Source organism: Hippoglossus hippoglossus, chromosome 6, assembly GCF_009819705.1.
Source record: "Hippoglossus hippoglossus isolate fHipHip1 chromosome 6, fHipHip1.pri, whole genome shotgun sequence".
NCBI classification, from domain to species: Eukaryota; Metazoa; Chordata; class Actinopteri; order Pleuronectiformes; family Pleuronectidae; genus Hippoglossus; species Hippoglossus hippoglossus.
In genome coordinates, this window is record NC_047156.1 from 1,905,121 (window position 1) to 1,926,663 (window position 21,543).

Sequence of the window (21,543 nt, forward strand, 5' to 3'; positions counted from 1 at the left end):
GACTCACGGAGAGACTGATTCATTTTTGGTGGCCGAAGGTCAAACTTCCAGCTCCCAGTGACCTCATTCAGCACATGTTTTGCTTTTCAATGCAATATCGACAAAAATAACTTAAGAGTAGTTCTTGAAATTTAGTACAAATGTTAATTTTGACTCATGTATGAACTGATTAGAATTCACAATTGAAAAACTCAAACAGGAAGATCTAGGGTTGGATGGGGTGTATGACCGATACTCCAGCCAGCCACCAGGGGGAGATATAAATGTGTTGGCTTCAGTTTTGGGAAGCTGTCACGTCTTCCATCTTAGTTCACAGTCTGGCCTGGACGAGTGCATCGAGGCCAGACTGCAGAAACGTACGAGGCCTCATGACAAAACCACTTTTCTTTTGGTTCTGAATGAAAACCATCAAACAGCAGAACGTCGTAACAAGCCACCCACTGTTTATTGGTCGGAGTTGTCACAGCCACAGATGCACACAGCGACAGACAGAGATGAATCAAACAAAAACCTTTTTTTTTACACGGGAGAGAAACGTTTCTTCTCCACTGACAAAAAAAGAAAAACAGTGAGTTTGAAGAACACAACTTTCAAACCAAGAACAAGACTACGTCTTTTTGTCTTCACAGAAACGTCCGACACAGACGACAGAGTCAAAATGAAAATAAAGACACATTATTCAGAAGCCATTTCCAACACTATACATCACAGAAAGAAAAACATTAATATCAACACGAGACTTCTTCGATGATTTATAAGCTCCGATGTTTTTATGATAAAAACACATTATAATGTCTTTGCCATAAACTTCTATCAAAGGTTTTAGTTTTGCATGAAACTGGGGGAAAGTTGATCCCGGTTTTATCTAGTGGCGCCAAAACATATCTCACATTCCTCATTGAAATGAATTCTTTTATAAGACTGGAACATTTTCTGTTTAATCCAGTTTGCGTTTCGGAAATAAGACTTTTGCTTATTTTTCTAAATAGTGAATTAGAGTGTGAGCGAAGCCGGATGAGGACGAACTTTCCCTGAACCGTGATCGTGCTCATGCAAAACGACAGCGGCACACGAGACAAGATGTTGAGCTTCAACACACAAAGATGTTTCACCTTATAAGTAAAACCACCGATGTTAATTCTCTGTATTAGTTTGATTAGATGTTAAAAAACTGCTGTGAACGGCCGATGGTAGAGAAATCATGCGCCATCTATTGATAACTATTGGAATTACACATGTGGTTAGTACTTCAAGTTGATTCTGTTGTTGATGGGTTTAGATTTTTTTGGAAGTTTCCTCAGAAATAAGATGCAGCAAATTGAAGTTCTGACAATAATTTAAGAAATGTGACATGGAGTGAATTTTCACTTGCGGACTCTAATTACCTTCAGGCTAAATCCCCCCCCCCCCCCCCCCCCCCCCCGTTTGGTTTGTGAGATTACACAAAAAACTACTTGTCCGATTACCAAGAAGTTTTTTCTTTCAACTAGAGAATTATTCATGGATCTTGATGGATAAAAACCCGGGAAATGAAAGGGTCTCATATCTATGAGTGTGTGATTTGGTGCAGCCTGATTGAATCTGAAGGGACTGATACGCTGGTGGAGGAATGAGCTCTCCTCTAAGGATATTATTGAGTTATGGGCGCTGTAGTACTGAGGACTACTCGATGCAGAATGAGTGACAACATTAGATTCCATCTCCTCTCGTAAGAGTCGAAGCTGCCGAGAACAAAAAACTGTGTTTTCAAGTATAAGTGACACAAAGTGGAGGAAAACTGTAACTGCAGACGATTCAAGAACTTCAGCGCTTTCACGACGTCAACACACGTGGATAAAAAAAAACACTCACAGAAAACATCTCCTTCATTCATGCAACTACTGGTAGAAAGACGAGTTCCATCATGTGATTTAATACGACAGAGTTTTAGGGCCACGTTGAAGGAAAGAAATTCTGAGAATAAAGTCGTAAATGAGATATTACAACTTTATTGTTATGAAACTATGACTTTATTTATGTAAAATGAAGATTTTTTCTTGTAATATTATGACTTTATTCTCATATAACTTTATTTTCGTTAAATTACGACTTTATTCTTGTCAAATACTATTATGGTATTGAGTTTTTTAATTTCAACATGGCCCAAATACTGAAAATAAAATAACTCCAGTGTGTATCCGCCTCACTTTCTAACACTGAACCATGAAGAACTAAACCTCTAAACTCAAAGTGGAAACATCGCCCTCTTCTGTCGAACGTGTAAAAACTAAATGATGCACATGAAAATAAAGACGGAAATAGTTTCTGTCAATTTTTACATTTAACAGGCGTGAGCATTTCTCTGAAACGCAGAATGAAGTCAAAGCTTCCGACATCGAGCGCTCACATTTCCCAGCGACCTCACTGCAGGATCTTCTCCCGCGTGTCCGGCAGCTTCAGCGCCAGTAGGCCGCCGCACGTCAGCGCAGCGAAGGACAGGAGGATGGGGACGGCTGTGGTGACGCCCACGAAGCTGGCGAAGATGGAGCTGCCGAGGACCGCGGCCAGTTTACACAGAGCGTTCAGCACGCCGAACGCCGTGGCCCTGGGAGACGGAGGGAATCGGTTCAGAGACTCAAACTGTCACTATCACCACGGAAGACAAAATGATAGATAGATAGATAGATAGATAGATAGATAGATAGATAGATAGATAGATAGATAGATAGATAGATAAATAGATAGATAGATAAATAGATAGATAGATAGATAGATAGATAGATAGATAGATAGATAGATAGATAGATAGATAGAAGCTTCACCTTTTAGAAGCCGGGTAGAGCTCCACCGTCACCACCTCGATGCCGTTCCACGCCGCTACGCTGACCCCACAGAACAGACACTGCAGGGCGATGATCGCTGATTGGGTGAAGCTCAGAAACAGGAAGAACGTGCAGCCAGCGGAAATCAGCATGGAGCCCCCTGTGGAGAAAACAACATGGATCTTTATGTCCGTTACTGAACCTAGCGATTCAAAAGTGATTAAAACGTAACAAGCAAAAAGTAGAATTGGTTGATAAAGATTTAAGATAAAGAGAATTAGAGCTGTTTCACATTGTAAATAAACAAGACCATCAACCAATCACTGTCTTCCATCTGATCACCTATGATCTTCACTCGGCCGATCTTCTCCATGAAGAGCGCTGAGATGATGTTGCCCGGCAACACGGCCAGACTCCCCAGGAAGCTGACCAGGTAGATGAGGACGTCGTTCTCCTGGCCGCTGTCCAGGTGGCAGCCCTGTTTGTTGTGCTCAAAGGACGAGTTCTCCATCCTGCAGTTGATGAACTTCTCCTCCCACAGATCTGCACAGGAACAGGGCTTGTTTGTCTCGTCTCTTACTTGAAGGAGACATAATGTTTCCTCAGAGTTTTACTGTCTCTCAGACCCATTGACCAGCTGCTCCTGTGCCACGGTCGAGGTTGAGGGGAAAAGGCCATTTACAGTGTGTTCCCTCTCCTTATTTAAAGAGGAATTCTGGTACATTTCAACCTGGGCCCAGTGTTTATAAATGTGGGTGTGTAATAAATCTTATTTTTCAACCTAGAGAATCAACAAAATGTTATTTTCACCAATAAAAGGCTCAAATTGTTCTTCTGGTTCTTTGCTAAGAGTCATTACACACGTCTCACTCATAACTGAGCAGCAGCTCGTTGTCGCTCTTCTGCTCGTTGCTTCTCTCTCTCGCCCTTTAAGGTTAATCTACGATCATAAATAAACTTGACTTCATGGAATCATCGAAGCAAACTATTTGAACGCAGATACGAGCCCCTGATTGTGATCATACATCACGATGTACGACGCCACGGTCAGCTCGCACAGAGACTCGCTGATTAAAACAATCACAGATATTGTTTTAATGTCAGTAAATGGAAACTTTAGTTGAGAATTGGGGTGAAAACTATCAAAGTGAACCAATTCCTGTGATGTGAGATTATGGAGATACACGATATCTGCATAATCCCAAACAGTAAAGAGAACTCTATGATGGATTTTCTCTTTGACCCCATTGTACAGACAAATGAGACACAGTGGACATTTCTGGACCATGTGACCCCTCAGAGGACGGATGGGTTTCCAAACATTTGACCTCTGACCCTCGTTTACTCCGTTATTCCTGCACCGGAGCTGTGGTTCCTCCGAACCTGCCCCGGCTGAACCCACCTGTGTTGGTGAAGAGCGTGGAGCGGATGGTGCAGTTCTCAAACACTGTGTCTGTGGACCTGATGTCCTCAAAGTGACAGTCTTCAAACAGTGAGTCCTCAAACTTCACTGACTTCATCTCTATTCTGATGAACCTATGGGGATGGGATGGGACACACACGCACAAGCGCACACACACGCACACACACACACACACACACACACACACACACACGCAAACACACACACAAACACAAAGAAAACATGGACTCACTTCTATCGCTGTGGTGTCACAGAATCAGAAAAGACCCAATGGGCTGTAATGAGTTAAATCCCTGATGGACATCACTGATAATGTTGCCATGGAAATAAGCTCAGGATCAAAATGGCGGAATGATCATTTCCATGGCAGAATTATGTTTTTAATGACTTTACTGTTCAGACTGAAATTTAACCCAAAGCCCGTTGAGTCATTCTTAAATTCTGCAGAAAGCATAGAAGTTCAATAATATACAGTTCTTTAAGAATCTGTATATCTGCAACGTTCTCCGGCAAAACTGAGCTGAGAAGATCTTAGAGGATCTGGAACAAAAATCACGTTGTGCATCTTCACCACATGGACAGAAAACCTCCGACATGCACATGTGTACACAATTAAAAAACGTTTACAGTATCCAGACATACTGTAAGTCTCTGTAGACACCTCGAGGTTTACGCCCCTCACGATGTCACTCAGTGGGTTTTAGTTGTTCTGATCTCTAACATGTGACGTGAGGTGACGACCTGTAGAAATGACGAGTCACGTGACAGTTTCTGATCACAACGAGCCTGAGGATGAGATGACTGATAGCTCTGTGTTCACGGGGCCGAGCTGCAGATGGAAGTGACCGTTTAAGACTGAGCTGTTGATTAAATGTTGAAATCTGACTGATTTTAATAGCATTATTGTGTATAAACCTGCAGATCAAGATGCTGCTGCTTCACTGAAATTATAATAAACGCAACAAATAGAGAAAAGTACAATGAAAGTGATCGTACAAGTTAATATCTGGTGAGTTTCTAATGTAAAACTCAGACAATTCACAAACACAGTGGCCACATTATGAAACTATGCATAAGTTGAATATAGACTATAGACTGAAATTGTTTAATTCTTATTCTGTAGCTTGTAACGAGGATGAAAAACACTGTTCTCAGTTTTACCTAAATGATCTGAGCTACAAAGACTTATTCCATCTCACACTCACTGTTTGAAACTAACAGATATTATATATATATATAATATATTATATAAAGTACAGTAAATGTATATTTGTACATAAACCGCTGAGCTGTATCCAGACAGTGACTCAGTGAGACTTACTTGTCGTGGATATATTCTCCTTCTGTATGGATCTGGTTTTCCAAAGAAAAGTTAAAGTGGAAGTTTTCCACTCGTTCTCTGTGCAGCACCTGAGAAAAGAGACAAAACGACGTGAATCTCTTTTCTGCTGAAGTCCAGCTGTAAACATCAGGAGCATCTGCTCCGTGCTCCTGTGCTCGGGAGCTCATGATTCCAAACTTCTCTTCCAAAAACACGAATCAGAAACAGGATGGCAAAGTTTTCTTATGAGCTTTATACATCATTTGCAGAAAACTACAGAATCCAGTAGTTCCTGAAATTTCAACAACTTTAACTGAGCGAATAATGGGTTTATGCAGATTAAAGCAGAGTCGCTCTGAGTTTCCATGACTTGTCGTTGACTTTACCTTGACCTTGGACTTGTATTCCTCGTACTGAAGGTGTTTGATCATGTCAGGGAACCACACGGACAGACCATAGTAGCTGTGATCGAGAGAGGACAGAATCAATAAACTGCAGCTACATGATCAGATCAGGGATTTGGCTCTGACGCTGTGAACCCACCTGAAGGCCATGCAGAACCAGATGACGGCCATGAAGAGCGTCGCTAACCTCAGCTCTGCAGACACGAGAGACGCGACGTTCTTCAACACCTGGAACAAATATAAATGTAGAGTCAACTCTCTTTAGATTCACTGCTGCTCTCTCTTTTCACATTAGAATTCCAACATATGGGACAATTGTCCTCTGATGCAGATTCTAAGTTAGGTACAGAAATGTGACACATCCTGGTTCTTAGTCATCTTGTTACAGTGGCTGTTTCCAGTCTGATCAACCACTCAAAGCACTTTAGAGTTAAATTCAATACAATTCACCCATTCGCACAAAGTACTTTTATATGCTCTGCTTTCTCTGTACTATTATACACTATTCATACACGGAGTGCAATTCGGAGGAACCGGGGGATTGAACCACCGACCTTCTGCTTCGTGAACAACCCTCTCATGTTTCAGGAAAATAAGAAAATGGCCTCAGCTATGAGCATTTTAGCTTTTGATTCGCGGTTTGAGTTTATCCAGTGGTTTCTGAAAGTGTGTCATTGATCCAAGAAGTGATGAACGAACTCCTCTACACAAAGTGAGTGTATTGAATCTACCAGTAGTAGTGCGTAGGATGTTTCTGTCTGTACAATAGAGCTACAGGCGTCCTGACTAGCACAAAGAAACTGCGTTTGATTGTGTCATCGTCTCAAATACTGGATCCCAGCATCCTGAATGAAAGACTGAGGCAGTTGTTTCCTTGACTGAGAAGAGTTTTGGTCCTTAACACCTGCTGTGCTCTCCTGTGGTGTGCCCCAGGGTTCTGTCCTGGGTCCTGTACTTCATATTCTGTTATTTAACTTTTAACTGCTCCAGATTCTCGGCTAAAGGGAGACAGAGCTTTTAAAATGAGGAAAATACAGCAGGCTGAGTCAGTAGCTTTTATTTAAATCAAATCCTAAAACGTACTGATACCGCATTCACTGATTCTACCTTACTCTAGTTTTTAATCATCATAAGAGGAAGTAATGCGACAATTTTGGTTTGATGTCTCTGGGGCCCGGTGGTAACCACAGTCTCGACCATTGAGCGTGACCACGTACCAGTTTGCAGAGCGTTAGCGAGCGCACAGCCCATCGCTGCACCGACGTTCCTGTCGCACTCTGAATCTCAATGAACTCGTCCTCTGCTGTTTTCGGGGCCTTGATGTGAGTCACCTGAAAAGATGGAGGAGAAGGAAAATAATGTCAAAACAACCTCCTCCAAAATAAAACTCAACTTTGAATTCAGCTCCTGCCCTGAACTGTCAGATGGAAGCTTTTAACTGTTTCCTTCTCTCATGTCAAGCTCTTCTTCAGATTTCTAAAAATACAACATATTGACTCACAAATGAGAAATTACACAGTCAGATGTTACACAGAACAAAAAAACTAAACACGTAAGACACTGAAACAGGCCTGAGGAAATATTCCATCATATTAAATTTTCACAGAGGTTGTAGAATGAGTATCTGAGGTATATGTTGTATATTCAAACCCTGAATATCACACGTATCTCTTCACTGTGTATTTTAATAAACTTGTATTGTGTTACATCCACACGCACTCACAGTAAAGACTTTCTCCGGTTGTCCCTTGGCTCTCCAGTTGGTGTCGTGAACCTGCTTCAGGATCATCCACGCCTCGTCGTGTTTGGCATTCTGCTCAACACACACATAAATGAGGCAACAATTTTCATCCACACAGAGTCGGAGCTGAAGTTCTGCACCAACGTGTCGGGCGGTCTCACCTCCAGGAGGAAGCGAGGGCTCTCCGGCATGAAGGTGAGTCCGATCAGAGAGGTGATGGCAGGGAGAGCTGCAACCAGGATGAAGACCCTCCAGCTGTGGAACTGGAACTCTGTGCCCATACTGAAGCCCCAGCCTGTACACACACACACACACACACACACACAGACACACACACACACACACACACACACACACACACACACACACACACACACACACACACACACACACACACACACACACACACACACGGGTGAAAACAGCACTCTGGGTAAAAGGCCTGCAGGTGTGAGTCCGCCTCCTGAGAGCGTTGGGGTTCAATCCCTGCCCAAAGATTTTTCTGATTAACAATTGTGCAATATACAATGGGAATCAGCGGGGGGGGGGGGGGGGTATTCAGCAGAAAATTCTTACTGTTGAAATCTATCTAATCATCTGCAGCCCACAGTCAGTGGTGTAATTTCAAATCTGGAAACTCTTCAGTAGATGTTCCAGTTTCCTCACAGGCAGCGTTAGAGGAAAGCTCTGCAGTATTTTAACAGGTTCTGAGCATCTTTAAGTTCTCACCATATCTGGGGATGATGCCCCAGGCAGTGAAGGAGGCGTAGATCCCACCGATCATCCAGAACATACACAACCAGGACAGATGCTCTCCTCTCTTGTCCATCTGAAGAAACTCAGCGAAGTACGTGTACACGATGGGTACTGTTCCACCGATGCTGAGAGGAGAGAAAGTTCTACTAAATACCAGCAAGCAGACTATAATACACCAATATCTGCTTTTTATTTAACTTGAGGTTTTAAGCAAATGTGAGCTAATGAAATTGATGTGGTTGAAAGTGCTGTAAAAAGCTCGGTGTGTGTTTGTGATCGTTACCCGACGCCAGACAGCACCCTGAAGAACAGGAAGAAGCCGTAGCCTTGGGCGAACGAAGACAGGAAGGCGAAGACGCAGTTTATCTCCAACGCCACAATCAGGCAGCGCCGACGGCCGACTTTGTCTGCGAGGCCGCCCCACACGAAGGCCCCCACCATCATGCTCACGAAGACGGTCAGACCTGCACAGAGAGGAAGATAAAGAGCAGAAATTATAAAGTTATATTCACTAATGTTACCTGCCTGCTCTGATTGGATCAATTAACCAATTTTAATCTAATTATTGACGTTAACATTTAATGGAGTAGAAAGTGCAGATATTTACAAAGTTGTGGAGTAAAAGTGAAAAGTACCTGAAAATAAATAAACTTAAGTAAAGTACAGATACATGAAAAATGTACCTAAGCACATGCAGTAAAGCAGTAAATGTACTTGGTCCTTCTTCTTCACGTCAGACTGTCCTGACGTCTTGTGGTAGAAATATTTCAGCTCACTCAGCTCTTTATAGGATTTTCATTAGTGCTGCTGCCTTCACCCAGTATCAGCTCGACCGGTGCCAGGTACTGGCAGCGTCACACTGCAGCATGCAGATGGCCGTGCCACAGGGGAGAGCAGTGACTGGTCCTGGGTCTAACACTGCAAAACCTCGTCCACTCGTCCTGTGCAACACGCAGTATTTTATATAAACGTGCACGAGGACAGAAATAAAGACTCATTTCACGTCTAGGTTTCTCTAACTGGGTCTCGGGGATCTGAGGCAGCGCTGAGATGCTACAGCTCTTTTTTCCAAGGTCGGGACGGAGCATCAATAATTCTGACGTTGTTGTCTGCTGACTCAGAAACAAACCCAGACTCGGTGTTGTCTGAGGTACAGAGGGAGAACGGAGGAGGTAGAAGCTGTGAGGGTCTGCAGGAGGTCAGGTGATTCTCAGATGAATATAAAACACTTCATACTCAATAGGAGAAAGTGTTTTTATTTTCTCAGCACTTCTGCAGCTTCAGAAAAAATCGATTCTGTTCGATTCCTCGTTCCCAGTTTGCAACACGACCGAGAGCAGATGAGATGAAGACAGATGGAGGAGGATGAAAATAGGAAGCATAGAGACGGGAGGATGGAGAGATCGTAACAGGGAGAGAAAGAGAAGGAGAGAGCAGTTAAAGTAAAAGTATCCCTGATTAGTTTCTCTGCCACCGGCCTGTCTGCTGCTGAGTCAGGCGTCTGCAGAGGAGACGACAAAAGAGAACGACTGACGATAAACACGATTAAGGTCCGCAGGGCCCCAGATGTTACATCACAGTACAGCGAAGTAACAATGAACAAATACTTTGTTAGTGGTTTACAGGTATATGTACTTTACTGGAGTATTTTATTTTTACTTTTCTACTCCTTATATTTTCAAAACAGGCTCGTTACTGTCATACATTTTTTATATTTTTTATTCAGCTTCCCAACATCAAGAAACGGACGATAACACAAAGTAGACGATTACTTGATGTATATGTATCAGTGGATATCTCGCACAACTAATGTAACACAACGTAATGCGGAGCGTAGATGTCAGGAAATAAGAACATGGAAGAAAGTGAGGAATCAGAAAACGTCTCTGTTAATGAAGCAGAGCAACAAAACAGCCTCAGCTTTTATACTCTTCCTGGAGTAAAGAGGTTGAATCAGCACTTTTTCTTTTTTACGTGAGTCGTTTTAAAGAAATATCACAACCTGGACGACTGAGAATCTCCCTCACATGCTGCATATATATTTACAGCAGGAAGTCGTTATGGAGCAATACACTGATTCATACGAATCACTCCTCATCCAACGAGCTGATTCATTCCTGCCTCGGAGCCCATTAGCTAATTAGACTGCAGCACGAGGATTTACAGAGAAGTTTCAGGAACTCAATGACTCCCCATTGGCTGCCAGTGTGTGTGTGTGTGTGTGTGTGTGTGTGTGTGTGTGTGTGTGTGTGTGTGTGTGTGTGTGTGTGTGTGTGTGTGTGTGTGTGTGTGTGTGTGTCAGCTCTCCTAAAAGTGAAGCCAAAACATCTTGATCTCCTCCTGGTTGGCTGGCTGCAGTATCGGTCCTGTACCTTGCTCCCTCCATGTTAACAGATGGGACAATTAAATAATCCCAAAAGACGTTTTCCTAAATATAAGCTCTTACCCAGCATTCCTTTCTCTGCGTTGGACAGACACAGATCCTTCTCTGCGGAGGGAAGAGCGAACGCAACCACAAAACATTCCACCCCGTCCGCCATTAACGCCAGGCCCAGCACGACGAAGAGCGTCCACTGGAACTTCCCGTGGCCACAGTCTTCCATGATGTCCTCGTACTGCTCGGACAGCTCCTCCAGTTCGGAGACAGCATTTCTGGCAGATCGAGCTTTGGCCCTGGGACACAGAGAGAGAACGAGAATAAGAAAAATAATGAAAACGGTAAGAAAATGTGACCGTGTTTGTTAAAACCGATACAAATCTGTGATTCATTTTACACAGTTCTGAGAAAAACAAAATGAAAGATGTTGGTTCGTGGTTTGTCAGGTCAACACATTTCTCGTGTGCATCTGACTGAGCAGATACGATCCTGCAGTATTTTAATTAATCCAGATGTCGACACAGGCTGCACAACACAACACATCTCTCTCACGCTATGCAACTGCAGCCCAACGTGTACGATGTGAGTGTGAGGTGTTGTGCGGCTCTGAGTGCAAACGTGGAATAAAGGTTACATGTGAACTGCAGTGAGACTAAAAGTTCGGAGAAAGTTGGGGCCCAAAGTTTGGTGACTAAAAACAAAAAAGGTGGAATGAGGCCTCTGCGGTTGTTGTTGCACGTTTCCATGTTTTTTGCTTCAGGAAAACATAAAACAACAGAGAAATCAAACGTGTGTCTCACCGTGCCGCCCTCTGAGCCGCCTTCACCTCGTCAGGGTGAGGTATCCCTTGATATTCTCCTTCGTACATCTGGTCCTCTTCATCGTGTCCTTCCGTCGCGTCGCTCGCTGCGTCCTCTTCCTGCCGAGGGTAGTCCGTTTGGTAACCGTACCCGTCAGGGCCCCCCCCTTCTCCGTACGTCCCGTAACTGTCGCCCCCCTGTTGTTGGTACACGTTGTTTTGGTAGGGGTCGGCCATCTTGACTCACACAGCGCGCGAGGCTTATAAATGATTTGAACAACAAGGCTTTCGTTTGACTTGTTTGGTTGTTTCTAGTCTGGTGTCGAGAGATTAACACGTTTTTTTACGTTAGCATGATCACGATGTTTAGTTACAGTTATCTGGAGCTTCTCTGTCGTAACGTGTCGGCTTCAGTCTCTGGTTTTCGTTGTTGAGGTCGTACTGGTGGTGACTCCAGAGTCCAGTCGGATCTCGTCGTCGGTTTTCACTCCTGAAAACAGAAAAACTCACGTTAATTTAGTCTGAAGAGATTCACACAATATTCATCTGCTCCAAACACCTGTCATGTATAAAAAGTATAAGTAAGAATAATAAATAAGGCTTTTGATTTCCACGAAGGAAGTTGTAGGATGTTGAGTGAGAGGTGAGAGGTCAACATGTATAAACATATAAACAACGATTCACTCTCTACAGTAAAATGTCTCTGGGCTGTGGGACGAAGCTGCAGTGACGTCTCTTTCCATCGGTCACTTTTAATATCTACATTATGTTTCCACATTTGGCCAAAGATGAACTGGGTAATGCTTTTATCCAATTAGATTTATGATGTGAGAGAAGGATGAGATCAGACTAGACCTCGATCTGGACATGAACCATTTGAAAGGTAAGACGCTAAACTGTTGATCAGCCATCGACTAAAGGTTTGTTGTCTTGTGTGGGTCCTTCTTCTTCATGACGATGACTGTGACTCTATCAGAATAACAGCAGAACAGCTGTACTCTACTTGTTAAGCTGCTCTGATACATCTGCAGGAAACTTCCACAGCTCCATTCATAACATAGGATACGAAATCCAGCTCGTTCCGTGTCTTCAAAAACTACAAGACAGATCCACAGTCACTGAACCAAACAGAATTCTGCTCTGGTTCTTTTTAAACATCGCTGGCTGACGGCAGTTGGAGTAATTTAGGTTTTTGATTGACACGATTGCAATGGGCTGTTTGTTTGGGCTCTGGTGATGCTGCCTGCAGTTTCCTTTCTGCAACAGTAAAAGCAACCTGCAGTTATTGATCCACAGTAAGTAAAGACCTGCTGCTGGACTCAGTCCACAGAACCTGAAGTAAAGACCTGCTGCTGGACTCAGAACCTGAAGTAAAGACCTGCTGCTGGACTCAGAACCTGAAGTAAAGACCTGCTGCTGGACTCAGTCCACAGAACCTGAAGTAAAGACCTGCTGCTGGACTCAGAACCTGAAGTAAAGACCTGCTGCTGGACTCAGAACCTGAAGTAAAGACCTGCTGCTGGACTCAGTCCACAGAACCTGAAGTAAAGACCTGCTGCTGGACTCAGAACCTGTAGTAAAGACCTGCTGCTGGACTCAGTCCACAGAACCTGAAGTAAATACCTGCTGCTGGACTCAGGCGTGAAACCAAAATATCTGAGCCACAGACAGAAAAGAATCTGAATTATTAGATGGAGAAGAATAAATAAAATAGGAATAATAATTCATAACTCAGATCATTCAGAGAAACACAGACTGAGAAAAGAGATCGAAGGTCTGATGTGAGTCAGCAGTTTAACGATTTGATTGACAGATGTTTTATTAGGAAAAGCTGGACGGCAGGAAATTAACAATCTGGACCGGCCGAGGTTTGGGCTGTTCCTCGCCGTCCATCAGCGTCACATGACTGAGGTGTCAGCAGGTCTCTGTGCTAATAAAGGACAGAACGTGGAGGCCAGGTCCGCAGGGCGTCTCAGCGGGTTTAAACTTCTCCTTCCTTATCTTCCACTTCTGGAAGACGAGGAACTTAATTAGTACAGGAAAAGGTTTCCGGACCCGGAGTCTGCCTCCATTTTAATAAACCATCTGTGGTTTTAACCCAACAAACACGTTTCTTTAATTTTCCGTTTCTGGCGTCAGACGAAACACTGATGAAGAAAATAGATCTGTTTTATCATCATTTTTTTCATATTTAGTTAAAAAGAGACTTCTTGCTGCGCTGCCTCTCACTCACTTCTTCACTGTGTGTGATAATTAGTGGTGAAGCTGAGGAGGCGAGTTCTGAAACAGATGGTTGGTCAGGTTGGGATCTGACAGTTCACTGGTTTCACACTTTGACGTAAGAATGAGCGAACAAACATAGTTTGTTTCACGGCAGCAGCAGGGATTATGTAATCTGAGATGAACCTATGAACACAGAAGGTCCTGACCGGACTGGACTGGACCTTTTTCTCCTGTAGTCCAAACAGTGCACGAGAGAGATGTTACAAACATGTTCCAACAACATTTCACAAAACACTACAACATTCCTGATCTTATTTACATTGTTACGTTATTTATAGTCTGTCTATTCTGATGTAGTGTTTGTGTATTTTACATTTCACCTTGTTGAATATCACGTTCATGCTGCCACTGTTATAAGCGAGTTCACCAGCAGGTTTCAGCGTTTCCTGTTCATAAAAGGACTTTATTCAGGTTTCTGTCTACGTCGCTACGATTTGCACCCAAATTACAAAATCATAACAAAACATATGCATGAAAAGATTCTCCAGGACACTAGAGGGAGTGCTGGGCTTGATTCGGACAAATGGAAACATTAACTAGAATTGCTAAGCTAACAGTGACCTTTTGATTTAGTCGTAGTTTTGCTTTAACAAACAGTCAGTGGGCAGTTTATTAGGAACCACTAGCTCAAACTACTTGTTCTCGTCAGTCCTTTGAATTCTGTTTCTCCTCAGTTCTCCTTTGTGGTTTACTCTCAGTCTTTCTTTGTGTTTCCCAGCGGCCGCTCAGTTATTCCAATAAACCCTCAGTCACATCCTGCCAGGTACTAGGTCAAGAGCTCCTAGCATTTGTGCAGTAGTACTGAGTACTGCAGGTTTCCATCACTTATTAATGAAACCTCACTGCTGTCGACGGAGAACCTTCTGGAAAGTGCGTTCCCTCGTCTACAGACTCCATTAAAACCCACGTAGATTGATATTTTGTTGCCCTTTCTGAGCAGATTCTCTCCCTCAGTATCACATGTTGTGCGTCACATGACTCACTGGAACCAGCTCTTTGTGTCTGGTGCACTGGGAAGTCACCATCCTGCACTGCATCTGTAGAAAGAACACTAGTAGTTGAGATCCGAAACATTTTGCCTCCAGTGAGCCAGTATCTGCACAGGTTAACGTTAACGAGATTTAACGACTTATCTTTAATAATACGGTTATTGTTCCATTTCTTTCATTGGCCCATAACCTGACCAATTTCACGTAACACGTCTTAATAAAGAAAATATTAACAACCATGAAAAAACATTTTACACCATTTTGTTTTATGCTTTTATCCAAAGTCTGTGTTATTATTATTATATTATTTATGAGTCTAATACGTAACACGGCTGCAGTCTCGGCGAGTGACGGGCAAATCCGTAAAAGCTCAGTCACAGCAGACCTGTGATCACATACGTCTCTGATTTCAGTTTTGAACCGACGTGATGTCCTGAGCAGAAAGACAAACACATCCCTGATGAAGAGGAGGCTGAAGAGAAAGCTACAGCGTCAGTCCAGTCATTTAGACAAGATAAATAATTCATCACGTTCCTATCCACAGCAGGAAGACCCCCCCCCCCCCCCCCCCCCCACCACACACACACACACAGTGCAGTCTCCTGTTTCAAATCGGAGCAGAAGTACGCCACAGTCTTTTTACAGCAGCGTGAACGAAGATGAGCCAACTCGTTTCAAAAGACCATGTTTTCACAATATTATCAATAAATATTCCATCTTTTTTTGTCACATATCGATTTTCTCTACATCTTTAAAGTCACTTTGCAGCAACTGAACATTTAGCATGTAAAACTAATACATAGATTAAAATGTGTTTTAGCCAAAATGACATGATTCAAAACTGTCCTCTGAAGAATATTTGTTGTTTCTTATGAAGCTTTAAACTTGTTGTACCTTGTTGGTAAAATGTCATTTTAGTACGAGTCATTGGACGCTGAACAATATTGGTTTGTTGTTAGAGGCCATTGATCAAATAAGAGCTTGATTTGGTGAATCTCAGCTCAGGGTCTGAAGCACATGGAGCTTTCAGGGCATCTCCAGATGTTTTGTTAATTTAACTTAGTGTGAAGGTTCCTGTGCCAGGTGCGTAGTTTAAAAGGGTTGCACTCAGGGGCCTTGTTACAGATCAGGCAGCTCCGGCAAGTGCTTGAGGCCCTGAGCTGAGACGGGGCCTCAGAGAAAAGAGATTAGTTCTCAGCAAAGACAGTTTGGGTTTGGTTCAAAGTTTGCCTGGGGCCCCTGAAGTCACCTGAAGCATTGGTGTGTGTTAGCATTACGCTAAAACACCTATATGGAGCATTTACCATTCTAAACAACAAATTTGTGTCGATTTGAAACGAGCAAAAACATCTGACGTCCCTCTCGGCTCCGCTTTACGCCAGATGTTTGTCTGCAGCCATGTCAGCAGCTGTGTCAGACATCGTGAGCTAACATGCTCACAATGACAAATATTAACACACTGTTATCAAACCAGTGTTAAAGTCCAGATTTCACTAAATATACAGTAGGATAATTCAACCTGAAAAGGGGGGGGGATAACCCCAGTCAAACACAGTGAATGGGAACAAGGGTCCACAGCAGCATTTGTACCAAACTATCGCGAACGTTTGTTAAGTTCACGGACAGATGTCACCATCGCATTCTATTGTTTGGTTTCCCTGTCTCGTCTCGTTAAAGTCCTGATCTCGTTGTGATGCAATAAATGAATAATGTCCTCCCCAGAGACACATACAGGTTATTTTAGAGAGAAGAGCTTTTGGAGAACTATTCTGTCGACGTTTCCAGGTCAAGCTACACAAACTCACTTCTGTTACGTGTTATTTCACGACAGTTTGACTCTATTTGAAGGAACGAGGAATCTAAAACGACAGATGTGACTTTACACTCATCACCACTCAAGAAGCTTATGTACGAAACACAGCAAAGACACAAACACAGCAAAGACACAAAGCCTGTGTCCTGCTTTTGTTCGTGTGACACAGCAAACAAATCAACAGTCACAGCAAAAACACAAGAGTTCTCACTGAGGCAGAACACAGATGCTACTCCTCGAAAAGGATGTAACATGAGGAGTGTGTTTGCATTTGTGTGTGTGTGTGTGTGTGTGTGTGTGTGTGTGTGTGTGTGTGTGTGTGCGTGTGTGCATTGATTACATAATGCAGTGAGCAAACCATCCCTGCTGAATAGCAGCTTTTCGTGCTTCCTACTTCTTATTAATAGATACGTGTCCTCGTTTACTTAAAGACTGGAAACTCAGTGTCCTCAGGATGTTTGTCGACAACGGAGTCTTTTCTCTTCATACAGGACAGATACAGATGTTGATGTGCGATGGGAGCAAAACTTCTGAACAGTACTATCACTACTAAAACAAGACATAGAAGTATATTACACATGGCAATACTGTGTTATATCTGATATTTACATACATGTACAAACTCAAGAGCAAAAGAAAAACTGTATAATAATTGTACATATCTGGTTGTGCAGCAAAATCTCAAAATAAAATCATATCCCAGGGTTATTTCTGTGCCGCAACGCAGTTGAATAACATCTAAAATTGATAACGTTAACCCGTTCCACACAGAAACCACAGCAGCTCCATCCAAACCAAGTCACATGCAACACAAGCAACTCAAACTCCAACTGAAAATCACTTCTCTTACCAGAAGGAAAGTGAAGTTCACATCCAGTCGCCGGCGTCCGGACCTCACGACAGATCGTTCCTCAAATTCACTGAGGGCCCTCAGACGTTACACAGTGTAAAGAGCATCAACACACAGAGAGCAGCACTGAGGGATTAGAGGAGGAGAGGATGGAGCCGCCCCTCCCTCCCTCCCTCCCTCTTCCTCTGCAGCACTCCTCCCTGCGTCCCACCCACCCCACCCCGCCACTCGCACAGTGGTTCAGTCCACCTCTGTGCGGCCGGACGAGCAGGAACCTGCCATTTGGCCGACTGAGGGGGGAGAGAAGGGGGTCGGGGGGGTGGGTGCGGAGGTGGGCGTGGGGAGGGGATTGGAAGAGGCATATGGGCGGCTGGTGGGCCGAGGGGGGGGGGGTGGATGGTTGATGGAGGGAGACAGGGAGGGAGGGGGGGGGGGGGGATGAGGATGTAGCGTGTGACAGATGCGTTGACTTAGTGCGAGAGTGGAGATGGTTGATCAGATACGTTCACTACGCTGATGGAAACACAGATACTGAATAAACATAAACCTCCGACTCTTTATTATAGATCTTGTTGTGAATATCTGCCGTAATATTTTTAGCGTCCACGGTAGATTTACCACATGCCGTGAGATCAAACGATGTTATATTGTCCTGTAGAAGCTCATTTATCAAATGTGTTGTTATGAAAAACATGTTTTATTTGCAATGTCAAGGAGAAATACTACACTACCCACAATCCTCAGGTGTAGTGGTGACCTCTCTGATTGGTGGAGCTCGCGGTAACCATGGACATTTTTACAACAACTGCGAAAATCATGACGACTACGATCGGATTATTCTGTGATCAACACATTTTATCAACAAGATTAAATTCAACACAAGGTGGAATCTGTCTTCTAGATGATCTTGTTTCCCGTTTTCCAATATTTAATAGTCACGACTCATTGTCGTATGAAGGATTAAAACTTTTTGTATTTTTATTTTCCAAAATGAGAAAATGTGTGTTGCTATATTTGTGGGGTCCGGCAGTTTTGAGGGGACCAAAAATACTGGAGCATTAAATTTTAAATCGTTATGACAAGGTTTTAGGTTTCAGGGTAGAATTAGGTTAGGGGTGTGGGGTGGGGGGGTGTGGGGTGGGGTGTGGGGTGGGGGGGGGATTAGGCCTTCAGCTGTGATGGGTAAGGGGCTGGAGCAGAGTGCTTCACGACGAGGACGGTCCCCACGATTATAGAATGACAAGGATGTATCTCAGACCATATGGAGCCGCCATTAGGTGCTCGTTAGTCTGAACAGGCTGGAGGCACACACACACACACACACACACACACACACACACACACACACACACACACACACACACACACACACACACAGATGTTATCTGGTGTTCACTTCGTCTCCTGGCAAAAGGAGGAAAGTGAAGAAATAATAATCGTGTTCATTAACGGTTTGTTTGTGAAGATTAAAAATCAATATTCATCATAATCATGTGTCACATGACGGGAAACTCACTTTTCACCAAATGTTATTCTACAGTCATCATTTCTTATTTCCGACCGACTGCTTTAATGATCAATGATTTCATTTTAATCAACTATGTAATTAGTGTTAATAATTATGAATACAACTCTTGTTAAATACCTCTAAATAATGTTACATATTGTACATCTGTTTATGTGGTGGCTGGCAGAGAGTTTAATGGTATAAAAAATGGCGTTTACATCCTGTATAACGTTTATCGCTGAGTCAAAAATACTGTATGATGGTAATTTAATCTGCTGTTGATTTGAAATCCTGTGAAATCAAAGCACTCCAATGTTGCTGCTGTTTCTCAAACTATTTAACGTTTCCCTCCGTCGTCACATCACTGGTGGAAACACAACGCACCATCACAACATGAGCCTCAGGGGCCAAACGGGCCAGTTTCCCTCTCAACACAACAATCAAATAAAACAACGGACATCAACCACATCACCACCATCTGACATCAGACGCCCGGACACGGAGAAGCACTTCCAGGTCTGTGTGACGTGTGTGTTCAATAATTCAGAATCAACTGTGAAGCCCTTTATGGACGGCCCCTTGATGAAAGGTTCCTCCTGCTCTATAGAAGGAGACGTATCCCAGCACATGTCTCAGCTTCTGAATGCAGAGTGTATTCACCATCTAATTCCACGTTTTCCATTATGAACCTGGGGTCTAGAATGACTCGGCCCACATTTGGTCACAGAACACCCCCCTCGGGCATACGCACATGGTTTGGACCAGCTGGCCTTAATCCCCTTCAGTGCCATCAGAGTGACTGGTGCGTTTGGTTTGATCTGCAGTCGGTAATATACGGCAAAAAGATGTCCACAAACAAATAAACACACGCAGAGGATGAGGGGCGTCCTTAATCCCAGTGTAGAATAAAGCTGATGGCAGAAGATTACACTGGACCCATCACGTCCGCCAGTCGAGCAGGAAGTCAGCTTGAGAAGCAGGAAACCGGCATCATGAAGAGTCTGTGCAACAGATCTCAGGCCAGCGAAGACGTTGGCATGTTAGTGCAACAGATGTGAAAGACACAGAGTTCCCGTCGCTCAAGTTGAAGCATTTGAACTCGAACAAAAGATTTTGTGAGTGACATGACACGAGTGTGAACGCAGCTTTAGACCTGTCACTGTTATTTCATCATGTTTGAGTTTCATGGACAGACGCAGTCAGGAAACTTTACAGATGAAAATGAAGACAGGGGACGAGGGGTCGGAGCGGGACAAGGTGCAGCTGTGTCCCTGTTTCATGTCAACCAACAATAAGAGGTCAACGTTAGACTCTGCTTCATTTCAACAGGTTTTAAACCAGATCAATATCCACATTCTCTCGGTGAAGCTCTCGTTCTCACAGGAATTTCTGCAACTGACCTCAACTTTCCTGCACCTTGTGTCACTGCCGCTCTGCGTACAAGTTCCTCGTCTTACTAACATCTCCTCTCGAGAATGATCTCTGAGCTGAACCCGAAAAACATTTCACCCAAAAGTACAGTGCTTTTAAAGATGGAGAGCCGAAACGTGTGGTGCTCTTTTCATCATAGAACAAAGCCTGAGTAGAAAAGATCTCTGACTTTTAACAACACTCGGTGGATGATTCTGCAAATTAGATCCAGACGGACGAGGTTTCAGGGACAGATCTGTTTTGTTTGGAACCACACAGCAAATTAAATTGGTTTAGTTTTGGACTGCACTGCCAAAAAATATGGTGCTGCTCATTCTGCAGCCGGAGCAAAGTGAAGTAAATTCTAATCGATGAAAAGGACGAGGACATTAAATCAGGACTGTGATTCAGCTTCTCCACGTCTCATTAAGAAATGTGTCTCTTCAGGCTGCTCTCGTCAGCGATTTGTCAAATTCTGAACGTTTCCTCTCAGACTTATTTCTGCACTGTTTGTTTGCTCCTCATAAATTAAATGGTTGTTGGAACAAATTTGGATTTTATGGTTAATCCACAGCAAACCGTTTATTTCTAAAAAGCCTCCTGTGATTCAGACTCTTGTTTTTTATCCCATTAAACAAAACATCTCAGCATGTTAGGTATTTCATTATTTAAATGTTTGATGTCTGACGCAAGTAGAAATTTCACTTTAGCTACAAAATGATGATGAATGTGTTTTTCTTTGTGAAGCATTTTGTATTGGGGCCGTTTTTTAAAGGTGCAATGTAAATAAAGTTATCGAACTTATTAATTAAGACATATTTATGAGGCTGTTTGTCATTTTCAGAGACAAATAGAAACTTAGAGATAAAAGAAAGAGTAAAGTAAAGATCTGAACACGGAGAACATACATGACACTCACATGCAGGTAAGTTACAGACTGAAATCACCAATTCCCCCAGTCCCCTCCTTTTCTCCTGCCTCCTCACTGTACTTCCTCTCCTCCTCCTCCTCCTCCTCCTCCTCCCTCCATCCGCTCTCTCTCTTTTCAATTACACTCCCCGCCTGGTTT

At 43.3% G+C, this 21,543-nt stretch overlaps 2 protein-coding genes across 4 annotated transcripts in view; one reads left to right on the forward strand and one right to left on the reverse strand.

Moving 5' to 3' along the window:
- The window catches only part of LOC117763511 (aminopeptidase N-like), a 29,103-nt gene extending 10,968 nt beyond the window's left edge, over window positions 1-18,135 (forward strand). The window contains exons 24-25 of the mRNA XM_034588686.1: window positions 11,391-11,396; window positions 18,124-18,135. The gene's annotated coding sequence lies outside the window, so the exon portion shown is untranslated. The remainder of the gene's footprint in view (window positions 1-11,390; window positions 11,397-18,123) is intronic.
- The window catches only part of LOC117763512 (synaptic vesicle glycoprotein 2B-like), a 22,236-nt gene continuing 1,118 nt past the window's right edge, over window positions 426-21,543 (reverse strand). Inside the window, exons 1-16 of one of the 3 annotated variants that reach the window (XM_034588689.1) lie at window positions 17,558-17,712; window positions 11,624-12,112; window positions 10,893-11,119; window positions 8,730-8,910; window positions 8,420-8,571; window positions 7,852-7,985; window positions 7,673-7,762; window positions 7,167-7,280; window positions 6,089-6,177; window positions 5,932-6,007; window positions 5,546-5,634; window positions 4,204-4,337; window positions 3,144-3,344; window positions 2,802-2,961; window positions 2,396-2,584; window positions 2,130-2,354 (exon numbers count right to left, since the gene is read on the reverse strand). In XM_034588689.1, the coding sequence (XP_034444580.1) occupies window positions 2,401-2,584; window positions 2,802-2,961; window positions 3,144-3,344; window positions 4,204-4,337; window positions 5,546-5,634; window positions 5,932-6,007; window positions 6,089-6,177; window positions 7,167-7,280; window positions 7,673-7,762; window positions 7,852-7,985; window positions 8,420-8,571; window positions 8,730-8,910; window positions 10,893-11,119; window positions 11,624-11,859 (2,067 nt within the window). In that variant the 5' untranslated portion in view covers window positions 11,860-12,112; window positions 17,558-17,712 and the 3' untranslated portion in view covers window positions 2,130-2,354; window positions 2,396-2,400. Of the gene's footprint in view, window positions 2,585-2,801; window positions 2,962-3,143; window positions 3,345-4,203; window positions 4,338-5,545; window positions 5,635-5,931; window positions 6,008-6,088; window positions 6,178-7,166; window positions 7,281-7,672; window positions 7,763-7,851; window positions 7,986-8,419; window positions 8,572-8,729; window positions 8,911-10,892; window positions 11,120-11,623; window positions 12,113-17,557; window positions 17,713-21,543 lie in introns of those variants that run through there. The other 2 variants (XM_034588688.1, XM_034588690.1) reach the window with 2 other exon arrangements.